The 12,395-nt window shown below is 42.1% G+C and overlaps 1 protein-coding gene across 1 annotated transcript in view; it reads left to right on the plus strand.

The window, feature by feature from the left end:
- Positions 1–12,395, plus strand: part of LOC126088270 (thrombospondin type-1 domain-containing protein 4-like) — a 182,874-nt gene that overhangs the window by 109,501 nt on the left and 60,978 nt on the right. The window contains exon 4 of the mRNA XM_049906401.1: positions 312–433. Coding sequence (XP_049762358.1) covers positions 312–433 — 122 coding nt within the window. The remainder of the gene's footprint in view (positions 1–311; positions 434–12,395) is intronic.

Below are 12,395 nucleotides of genomic sequence, written 5' to 3' on the forward strand. Positions count from 1 at the left end.
TTTCGGCAAAACTAGAGTTAACCCCCGTTCTCTTTATCAGAAAATACGATACACAAAGTAGGATTACACGAAGAACAAGGTTTACGCGATTCGCAAACAGATGCCGCCCCATGACTTCCCTCCTTAGGTTAACTGACGGCTGTGGCTACCGGCGAGCCATCTGATCACACAGTTAAAAATTGAATAAATTTTCCAAACCATGAAAACTGTGGACTCAGTGCGCAGGAGCAAGGCAGTTGCAGCGTCAGCCCGCCTTATGAGCTGGAGCCGCACCGTGCCTTGTGATGAGACGCGCTGTCTTGCGGTTGCAGGTGCACGGGCCGTCGCAGCAGCGGCTGGGAGCGCCCGGCCACTGGGCGCCCTGGTCAGCCTGGTCGCCCTGCTCCAGGACCTGCGGCGGCGGCGTCGCCGTGCAGACCAGGGACTGCCGGCCGTGAGTAACGCACTCTGCTCTACTCTACTCTACCTCAGCTTCGATGTTTTCTTTTAACCTGCGACCATAGTTTCTAATATTCTCTAAATGATTCCATCTCACATGCATCTATCAGTTATTGGTTTATTTCCTGTATTTAAGCTGGAGTATTCTAGTAAATATACTTGCTGTATTACCACAAAACTCTGCCACGGCAAATGTTGCCATGCTGGCACATTTTTCGTCTCCTTCACCCCTCACCTCTCTCTCTCTCCAGAAGAAAAGGGTGTGTGTGGATTGTAAGACGTCCGATCATTCCGCTTAACAGCAAAGCGTTTATTAAAAGGAACACTTTTAATACTATTTAAAATGAAGAACTAATTAAATGTCGTTCTAAATTTATTGAAAGTGCTTTGAAATGTGTGTGTGTGTGTGTGTGTGTGTGTGTGTGTGTGTGTGTGTGTGTGTTTGTGTGTAAGCAAGCGCGCGCGTGTGTGTGCGTGTGCCTGTGCGCTTGTGCGCGCGTGCATCAGTGCGTGCGAGACAGAGACAGAGACACAGAGAGACAGAGAGAGAGAGAGAGAGAGAGAGAGAGAGAGAAAGTAGCAAAATGAAGCACTGCGCAATCACTAAAAATTGGGTCTGCACTGGGAACAGCGTTAGGGGAAGGAGAGTCTGGGGTTGTTTACGATTTCAGAGTGTGTGTATAAACGAAGATGGAGGAGTTGGCGTCAGATGGGGTGTAATGTAGAAAAAAATGGTTCAAATGGCTCTGAGCACTATGGGACTCAACATCTGAGGTCATCAGTCCCCTAGAACTTAGAACTACGTTCTTAAGCCTAACTAATCTAAGAACATCACATACATCCATGCCCGAGGCAGGATTCGAACCTGCGACCGTAGCGGTTCCAGACTGAAGAGCCTAGAACCGCTCGGCCACACCAGCCGGCCTGCAATGTAGAGAAACGATTGTGTGTGTGGAATTTTGGTAGCAGGTGACTGGGGGTGGTGTTGGGAGTGGAAGAGCGAAGGAGCAGGTAACGGAAGAGATGGAGACAGTGATCCCGGATGTAGCGTCAGTTCTGCATCTAAGGGGAAGGAGGGAGGGGAGCTAACCGGAGTATTGAGGAAAAAAATCTTGTTTCACAAAGCACTTAGCATCCAGCGCACGTTGGTCTGTTGATTGTTAATACGATTTTGAAACGCATTCCTGTTGGATTTTGAACATTTTTGAACGCATTCTAAGTTGATTTTTGAACTAATCATAAATTCATTCTTGAATCCGTGCATAGTGTGTCTCTGTTAGTAGAATCCCAGTCGCATCTAGAAATAAAAAGCTTTCTCGCAGACAAAAGGGAAGGGGCTATACGAGCTGAGTCGAATACACCCGAACGGGTGAATGCCTATCGCTGTTTGTTTATGTGATTGACTGGGCGTGCGTTTCTATAATTATTTGCTGAATCCACAGACTAGGACTATCAGAGTGGAAATAAACGAAGAACAAGAATAAGAAAGATTACATATTAATCTTTTCGGTGTATCTAAGAAAATGTACTTTTGAAAGACTTTTTTTCAGGTTCGCAACAATACCAAGGGCAAGTCGTACAGTTCCCGCTTAGCAGCCGCTTACGTCCCGTTCTCAGACTAGCGGGTGAAACGCGTTGTACGAACACGTAATAACGCCTAACAGGGGAATTAACGCGGGAAAGCTAAACTGACGATTCTGGAAGGGTTTGCGAAGTTAACCGAAGAATAAGTTTCGACAATGGCAAAAATAGTTACAGAGTTAGTGATAGAAGATTGTTTGTTAGTACAAGGACGGAGAGGAAATGGAGGCATCACACAAATTATATGGAAGAATATGACGATTGCAAATTTATATAAACATTTGGTCTAATACTTTTCGATCTCATGCTTGAGAAACTGAAGCGCATGAATAAAGTGTGAAACTATATCCTAACGTAAAACTTTTTGATTGTAGCAAGGGTAATACGCATTTGATATTGGTATTTCGTGAATTATATTCCGTAGTGTTATTTATGTAAATGAGGTAGATAAAAATGGTCATTTGTCTAAAACAGTCCCTCTTATTTGGCATGTGCTACAACTGCTGCAATATTAGAAAGACCTATTTCGTTGTATCTAGCAGTTAGAAACTAGACGTAATCAGATCGAAAAACCACACCAATCTTGCGTACTAGTCGTATCAACAGCTTTTGTCAGCTGAAAACTAAAGCACGAAATTTACTAAACGACTTCAACGAACAGAAAACTCTAAAAAACACAGCGAGCGAACGTTTCCAAAAGTTTATTAAATCGTTATTTCGCCACAAACAGCATGAAACACCGCTGTAAACTATCAAATTTAATATCTGTATAACAGTGCTCAAATAACTTTTTTCCGAGGCCTTCCGACTACTTGTTAAGTACACGCCACGCCGAGTTGCTGCACTATGCTGGCGAAAAAGAGGTTCGACGCCATGTTAGGAGATACTGTATGACGTAAAACTTTGAACATAGCTGCTAAGGTTCAGTGACCGTGTCAGAATTATATTAGAACAAATAAGCTACTATGAGCGTCGTCTTCAGAATTAAATTAACTGTTCTAAAACATATTAGTCATATAATACATTAATAAAATTAAAGTTTGTACTGAGTGGAAAGAGATGCAGTACTTACAAGTCACATTTTAAAAAATCTAAGCCGGAAAGGCGACGTCATGAATAGTTTTAAATAAGATGGCGAGCCGCTAAGGGCTGCTCGTACTTGAGTGAACAAGGGTTGCAACAAGACTCCATATGCTAAGACTTTTATCACCTCAGTGTAGAGACACTGCGCAACATATATCCGCTAAGGTTCACCGGATTCCCACCGTGGTTTTACTTTCGCGGCCGATTGAAGGGGCCGGCTGCTGTGGCCGAGCGGTTCTAGGCGCTTCAGTTCGGAAGCACGCTGCTCCTACGGTCGCAGGTTTGAATCCGGCCTCTGGCATGGATGTGTGTGATATCCTTAGGTTAGTTAGGTTTAAGTATTTCTAAGTTCTAGGGGACTGATGACCACAGATGTTAAGTCGCATAGTGCTCAGTGCCATTTGAACCATTTGAACCGATTGCAGGTTGAGAAAAAAATAGCCATCGTACTTCTGTCGATATTCAAATAGATTATGAGTGTTATTTGATATTAAAATAGATAAAAATAGCAAAATATCACGTAAAATGTAATTTTACACTTTTATTGGGTCACCCTTACATAGCAGAATCTTTCAACGTGAACGCAGTCCAGGTAGGCATGCAATTGCCGCTGGCGCTCTCGTATAGTATTCAACACGCTGGTAATACTTCGAATTTCGATTTATCGAAAACGCTTGAGAAGCGTCTAAGGATGTATTACAATCGCGCGTAACGTGAGCACAACGCTTATGGTGTACGCTTACAGTGTAAACAATTACCTTCTGCTTTATGACAGACCCCCGCCGCGGTACTATCGGTGGAAGGCAAACGTGTACCGCACCGACATTACTATGTTATTCTTCTCGGAAGAGATGTTATAGCGTTGAGGCCTATGCACGCATCTACACGTAACAAACTGGGAGGCGGAAATCGTTTCTTCGGTACGCCGCGTAACGTCACAGCCTGTTGTAGGGATTAAGCTGTTTCTGCGGCGCTGTCCACTCAGTCAGCAGTGGCCGAGGGCAGAAGTGCAGCGGAACCCACAATAAGGCGAGGTGACGAGTGCTCCGTTGCGAGGTAGCACGAAGCAGTAATTGGCGCTCGCGTGGGCCGTGTGCGGCGCTACTTTGCTCCTTTGAGTGGCAGCTACGCACGCGAACTGCCGCAGCGGTTCGGCCAGCGTTGCTCGCCGGGTACGGCCTAATTGTTCCGAGAAAACGCACCGCTTAACGAGACAATTACGTCGGCAGCGCGGCCAGCGCCAGCCGTAGACATCCCACGCTCATGCGTCGGCGGTGGCGCTGACACCAGCCGTGCTGCTCTGTCGTACCGAACACCTAGCCAGGCGTTCTCTGTCTCACAGCTCACGGGAGATAACAGCGAGTGAGCTCACCGAACTAACAGATATTTTACCTCAAAGAGATGGACGCAAAAAATCGCAACACCAAGAAGGAATTGCCGCTGGTGGCCAAAACTGGAACTAGTTTTTTTCCAGGATAAATCTGTTTAGTGCTTCTACAGTTGTTGGGAGTCTTATAGTACCACCTACATGAAGAACGACGTCAAGGCTTACTAGCATTTCACCGTTGTCCAAATGCGTATCTCACAGCACACATTATATTTGGCTGCATGAATGCACGCGATTCTCTTTATGTATCTACACAGGTATCATAAGACAGAGAGAAAAGTAATGTTATGAAAGATTGTTGACAGCTGTAGCTAGAAGTGGATGTTATACAGCCATGAAATATGGTTTGTTTGTTAATGAGTTTGAATAAGCTTTAAAAAGCATCTGCTAAAAACGAATTCACTGCTTTGGCAAATTATGAGTTTATGTTTCAGCGTGTATAAGCGAAAAAAGTGACACCAATGGAAACGCTGCTAATTACTTTGTAAAATACGTTCCGGATTTGCTTACAGTCGCGCTGCATCCCTCATTAACTCAAATATTGTCGTTTTATCCTTTTTTCCTCTTACTCCTTTTATTTGCCCCCAAACAAAATTTTAAATCTCGGTAACCCTTCATTAAACAAATTACAACTTTTTGTAATCATTTCTGTGTTCCACTATATTTATTGCGAAACCTGATTACTTTTTGCAGTATGATAGCTAATTTTCGTTTAAACTCTTTATAGTGAGATCGCTAGTAATAGGTCGCGACAAAATTGACGTAAGTTTATCGAATGATACAAAAATTTTACTTATTGTTTTGTAGGCTTCGTTCGAGGGACACTAATTTTGACATTTTCGCGTCTACAGTGTACATTACATGTGACAACATATATCTTTTTTTTTAATTTCTGAGGTTCTCATGACTGGCATGTCGAATTCTATGATCTGTATGACTAGCGCACTGAACTAATTAAACACAAAAAATATTGGCTAATGAAAACGGAACAGTTACTAAATTCTAAAACTGGTCGCCGACATTTACGAGCACATTCTACATTATATTATTACTTCAACGCTTCTTTACACATTTCTTTATGCCAATTCTGCATACATAGTTCGGATTTACTTAAACACAAAATCATGAATGTGTCAGTTAGTAAATAAAAGAAGCTAATATGATTATGAATGTGTGAGTGATTGCTGTCTCCTCTTGACATAGGAATACTGATTACAATCAGTGTGACACACCACAACGTCTCAAATTTTGCTACGTAGTTTGTTTGCCTAGAATCAAGATATCTGCTGTTTATCTCATGCGTGTTTTGATCGGACCGTGACTTCATTTCGTCATCATATCACAGGAAATTTGCTTGTTAACGGGTTGTAAGTAGTTTTTGTGTCACTAAATCGACCACATTAATCCCAGTGGTTACGTAAGTCTAAGTAGAGGTGCTATTCTTCGATAAACAGTCTTTAATGGTGCCTTGACAGCTCCTCTTCCAAGAGTCTAACCACAGTCTACGTTGGAGTGGGGGAACTTTAAATTCGCAATGAATGGCCTAAAAGTTTTGAGATTTCACAGCAACACGCTTGAATACCTCAGCCACTAGTCAATACCAATTACTTCTGCAGGCTTTCTCCAAAGCAATAGTAAACTGAGCCCTGTGTTTCAGTTGCAGGGAAGGATGCGCATTCTGTTTTTGAAGACTGTTCTTTCTAAAATGAAAGTAAAGCACACTGAAAGCTTATATACATCGTCTCTCGACAGTTACTGTAACTTTCTGACGAATACTACAACCTCAGACGGTCAGTAGCGAAGCATGTACAAGTAGAAGACATTGTCTATGAAATATAGTACAGGTTAATATGCAGAAAAATATGTAAATTGATGAAACTAGCGACAGACACAACTGTTAATGATTTGAAGCGTTCTGACAACGTGGTCAACACATACAAGCACGAAATTCTGTCAAACCTTAATAACCACTTATGAATACAAAAATATCATCTTACTATTGGATGCGAATTATTTTGGCAAAGATTCCTTTGTAATATCTTCCTGTAGATGACCATCTCTGTGCATTACTTTTTTGAAGATAACTTAGAAAATCGAAAATTCTATGTACAGCTTTGCAATACAGTCACATTTTCTCGCCCTTCACACATAAATGTTGCTTCAAAAAAGTGAAGAACTAAATCCAGTACCATTTGTCATAAACAGCTTTTCTCTTGTAATAGTTTTAACCAATTTCTTCGTCAGCAAGTTGTCGTTAATGGAATCTATGGTAAAATAATAGATTCAAACATTCGCGTAAAGTTAATTACTTCTTTCTGTGTTGTTGTATAAGACAGATGTACAAAATAGTAACAGAGAATATTTTCAACATTACTCACTTGTAATAAGAAACACTTCCTGTTTTATTGCTCCTGTGCCTTAAATTACACGCTGCGCAAACCATAGGCAGGATTTTGGAAAGAAGTTCGGTAACTAAGAGACGAAGGACCTGGGTTTGAGTCCCACTCCGGCACACAGTTTTAATCTGCCAGGAAGTTCCATATCAGCGCACACACCGCTGCACAGTGAAAATTCATTGTGGACTTCGGTAACTGCTTATCGTACAAGTTCAGACACGTCGTCTCCCGCTTTCGAATCAGCCGAAGAATGCCTTCGTAAATCATGGCAGCTAATAGTACAACGTGTGGTGTCATCGCCATACACCACACTTGCTAGGTGGTAGCTTTTAAATCGGCCGCGGTCCGCTAGTATACGACGGACCCGCGTGTCGCCACTGTCAGTGATGGCAGACCGAGCGCCGCCACACGGCAGGTCTAGAGAGACGTACTAGCACTCGCCCCAGTTGTACAGCCGACTTTGCTAGCGAAGCTACACTGACAAATACGCTCTCATTTGCCGAGACGATAGTTAGCATAGCCTTCAGCTACGTCATTTGCTACGACCTAGCAAGGCGCCCTTACCCGTTTATATTGAGATTCAAATTATGTATCATCAAGAGCGATGTTCTACAATTATGGATTAAAGTTAAGTATTCAAGCAACTACGTACTTTATTTACTAGACTCAACTCCTTTAACTGTTCCAGACCTCACGCCATCCTGCGTGAGCTTATAGCGTGCATTTCGGCTTCCTCCAAACTCCGTGAATTGGCTCCTGCCAATTCACAACACAACGTGGCACCGCTTCACTTTGTAAAGGATTACCAATGAGATCACCAGTGTCTGGAACCATAGCAAACATATTTATGAACCATGTAGAACAGATTGTAACTAACAAAATACTGCCAAACAGGTACAACATCTTGTACTGGATTAGATATATGGATGACATCTTTTGCCTGATAGATGAACCAAACAATGAAATTCATCAGTTGCATACAGACATAAATTCTGTTCATGATAAGATACATTTTACAATAGAGAAGGAACAAAATAGCCAGTTAAATTTCTTGGACATCACCTTAAAGATTCGAAACAGCCAACACACATTTGCCATATACCAAAAACCGGCAGCAACAGACACAATTATACATGAGACATTACAACACTCCAGTTCTCAAATGCAGGCAGCACTTAAATACATGCTCCACAGACTAAACACAGTATCATTAGATACAGACAATTACAAAAAATAAATGTATACTACAATACAAACAGCCACAAACAGTGGATACAAAGAGAACTTAGTAAGAAAGCTGAATAAGAAAATCAAGAAACAGAAAAGAACAAACACCCAACGTCACCAACACAAGGACAAAATAACATGCAAAGAAATTAAGAAAATACAAGAATAAAAACAACAAACAGTGTGAAAGAAACACAAAGTAAAAGATGGTACACAGTGACATACAACCACAAATACACATGTATCAGAAATCAGGATTATACCAACTGAAATGCAATAGATGTGATGGAAGATACATTGGTCAACCCGGAGGACACTTGACACCAGATACACAGAACCTGTGAGAACATGGAAGTGTAGAACACATCATTCAACTTTTGCAGAACACCTACAACAACACCAACATAAAATTACAACCAGAGACACAGATATGGAAATCATCAGGATAAACAACAACACAAAACACCTCCTCACCTCACAAGAAAACTACCACATCCAAAAAAACCATAACAGAAAAGAAACAACTCATAGATGATCAGATCAACTTGCCAAACCACACACTCTTTAAACTGACTGACCACTTAATATAACATTAAAAGTACACATTCTGTCCGATAATCACTGTCCAGCTTTATCCCTGTCCTTCATCCCCCCCCCCTCCCGCGCCACCAACACCGACGCTTGCAAAAAAAGCTGCTCTCACATCTCTACCTACATACAAGACAGTCTGCCTAACTCTCTCTCTCTCTCTCTCTCTCTCTCTCTCTCTCTCTCTCATACACACACACACACACGCACACACACCAAATCGTTTCATAGGATGGCAAGACTGACGATGTGAACGAAAACAAACGAAGACGCTTAAACACTGTGGCAGTGTAGAACGAAAAACAGTTTATGAAATTCACTTGTAAATAGTGCAGCGCAGGAAATACTGCAGAATGCCACAAACTGCGAAGCGCAGATGTGAAATGAAGCCTTTCGACACCAAGCACTGTTAGCAAGGGAGAAAGGAGTAGGTTTTGTAAAGAAACACCGTAAGTAGCTTACAGATCAACTTTATAAAGAAAACACTGTTGTCGGCCGGAGTGGCCGTGCGTTTCTAGGAGCTGCAGTCTGGAACCGCGCGACCGCTACCGTCGCAGGTTCGAATCCTGCCTCGGGCATGGATGTGTGTGATGTCCTTAGGTTAGTTAGGTTTAATTACTTCTAAGTTCTAGGCGACTGATGACCTCAGAAGTTAAGTCGCATAGTGCTCAGAGCCAAAACACTGTTTTTAACCTAAAACAATCAAAAAATGTACACACATATGTATCCAATTTAGGGAATAACCACAAAAGATGCTTTGTAAATAGAAGCGAAAAGCGCCTGGTGTAATTCTTTTTAATTATAGCAATCATCTTAAGACGGATAACCTGTAGTAAAAGATGTTAACAGCTGCTGAGGAAGATGTCCACGTAAACAAACGTATTGTGTCTGAAATACACCCTACATGTATATTATTTGGCTGAGGGGCACAAAATGATCAAGATTGATACTGAAGTTTCAGTGTTAACTCCAAATGTAAACTAACATCGTAATCAGTAAGTCACGAGACAATTCCGGCTTGGTGTTAGCTGCGTGCGCAGTGTTGCATTTTCCCTCCAGGGATACCCCTAATCGATGTGTGCCATCAGAGAAACTGTTTAGTCCATAGATAAATACGGTCTTTCTTAACTTGTTATTCGAAGTCAATATTGGAGCACTCTACGTACGCGGTAACGGTTCTTCTGCCAATCGCAAGAGTTGTGTGTACTTTTTCTTACTTCGTGCCATTTTCGTTTCGTTTGTGAAATATTTGTTTTTGAAGGAGTGGAATTTAGGACAGAATATTAAATTACTGAAATTCTGAAAGGAATAATTGTGTAAGCGAATGACAAAGTAAAGTTAACAAGGCTCTGACAATGCCGCGTCAGAAGTACTGTGTCTCTTTTACATGGAACAGAATTTTGATTTTTCTCCAAAATCGTAAATCAGCTGTGAATACCTATTTCCACAAAAATGGTATAGCCAGCTCTTTGAGTGTTTGATCATTATCGACGGGAATCTTTCTGAAGAGCACAACCACTACGTGAAACCGCTGCAAACACAGTCCAGGACGCCGCCAGCTGAGAAACAGAATCTGGTATGTAGGTCGAATTAAACTTAGCCTCAAAGCAAGCATGGAACACGACCGAAAAAGTGTTGAAGAAGTGCGAGGTGGGAGACCGCTGTTGTTTTTAGCGTTGCCCAACTACCACAGAGCGCATAAAATATGCATCGCATTCCACGTCCCGCCAGTCGTTTTATACTTCATTAATTCAGCAGCCGTGAGCAAAACGCATTATGCATTCCACGTCGCTAATTGAGTTAGAGAACTACTTTACAAGAAGCGGCGCCGGGGCGCGCTCGCACGGCCGGGAATCGCTCACCGCCTAATGGCTCGCGGCGTCCCATTATTTCCGGTCGCGTGAGAAATTGCGGCCCACGTCAGCGGCTTGCTCGTCTCGTCCCACAAATTTATACTTCGCCACCACCCTTTCACACCTGTTCGGAACGGAGTGGCAGCCAACGCCCACATAAATTCTAGCCCCAGCGTAATATTTATGCGTTCTCTCTTTCAAGCGTGACGAGTGTTCTTTTTTTTATTTTTTTTTGTTTTTTACATTTTTTACCAACGAGGATCAAAATACAGTCTTCACCTTTCAAAGTTAATTTATTTGATCAGATTTCTGAAAACAGATCACTAAGAAATAGGCACTGGTGTGGAAATATTGACAGGTTATGGGGCCCCTGATGGTAAACCACGCATCATTGTTTATCGCGTTTGAGGCTATCTCACGATAAAATCCCAGTAGAAGCAGTTGAAAGTGGTCTGGATCGTAACTGGAAGCACTGTACTGTTCTCCAGAAACTACGAAACATGGTCCAACATTGACAAATTACGTCTTGTCGCTTTCATGGAGTTCCTTTTGCTTTTTTTTTTTAAATAATCCGTCTTCTGACCCGTCTCGCGAGATCCTCCACGACGTGCCAATGTTTTAACCTTAGAGAACAGTTACACCCAAATGTCCTCAATTGTTAGTTGTATTTATTACAAGCTTTGCCCTACATGGCTTTGCCCTACATGGCGGCTTTTAGTAGCGTGTCGTCCGTAATGATCTGCTTGTCGAGGGTTGCGACTGATTCGACAGTTTACAAGCACTACTGGTACACTGCTTTATTCACTTAGCGGTTCAGTCGTCATGCCATCGTCACCAATTGGGTAGCGGGCACTGACAAGCAGATGGAGTTCGCATACAGAAAATATACAGGGTGTAAATTTTAAGTTGACAAACCAGAATAACTCGATAAATAAGTTTCACACGAAAAAAATGTGTACAATCCAAAGATTATTATTTTCGAAGGGGACATCTGCTGGTGCTAAAACGAGCTCGCCACCCTAGCTCCCTGGGGGGTGGGGTGGGAGACAGCTTTAAAATTTCAAATGGGATCGCGCGGGATTAGCCGAGCGGTCCAAAGGCGGACTGTGCGGCTGGTCCCGGCGGAGGTTCGAGTCCTCCCTCGGGCATGGGTGCGTGTGTTTGTCCTTAGGACAATTTAGGTTAAGTGTGTAAGCTTAGGGACTGGTGACCTTAGCAGTTAAGTCTCATAAGATTTCACACACATTTGAACATTTTTTTCAAATGGGAACCCGCATTTTTTATTTCTGAATCAGATTCTACATAAAAAACTACGTACATTTTGTCTTAAACATTTGTTTTCATTCTTGGTAGTTTGTACTGTAATTCAAGAACATCCATGTTCTCATTCTTGCGTGGAAAATGGTTACGGATAAATAAAAAATACTTAAGTAGGATGTTTGGTTAGTTAGCCAGTCATATGATTTGTTTGATAATTAAAAGTTGTGTGGCCTCATGACCACGAAACAAACAAAACTTATCCGAATCTGTGAAAAAAATTAATATTTGGGTCAACATTTCTGAAACTGTAATTCCTCTCTCTCAAACCCCACCCCATGGGGAGAGAGGGAGAGTTTTAGTTTTAGCGAATCAAAATTTATGAAGTAAATAAGAGCAGGGGTGGCGGGCTAATTTTAGCACCCTCGAAAATAATCAACTTTGGATTCTACACGTTTTTAGTGTAAAGCTTATTTTTCGAGTTATTCTGGTCTGTCAACTTAAAATTTACACCCTTTACTAACCTAGATGTGCATAAAAGACGACACGTAACTTCCCGGCCACAGCGCTGTCTGCCAAACCGAA

Source organism: Schistocerca cancellata, chromosome 6, assembly GCF_023864275.1.
Source record: "Schistocerca cancellata isolate TAMUIC-IGC-003103 chromosome 6, iqSchCanc2.1, whole genome shotgun sequence".
Taxonomy (NCBI): Eukaryota; Metazoa; Arthropoda; class Insecta; order Orthoptera; family Acrididae; genus Schistocerca; species Schistocerca cancellata.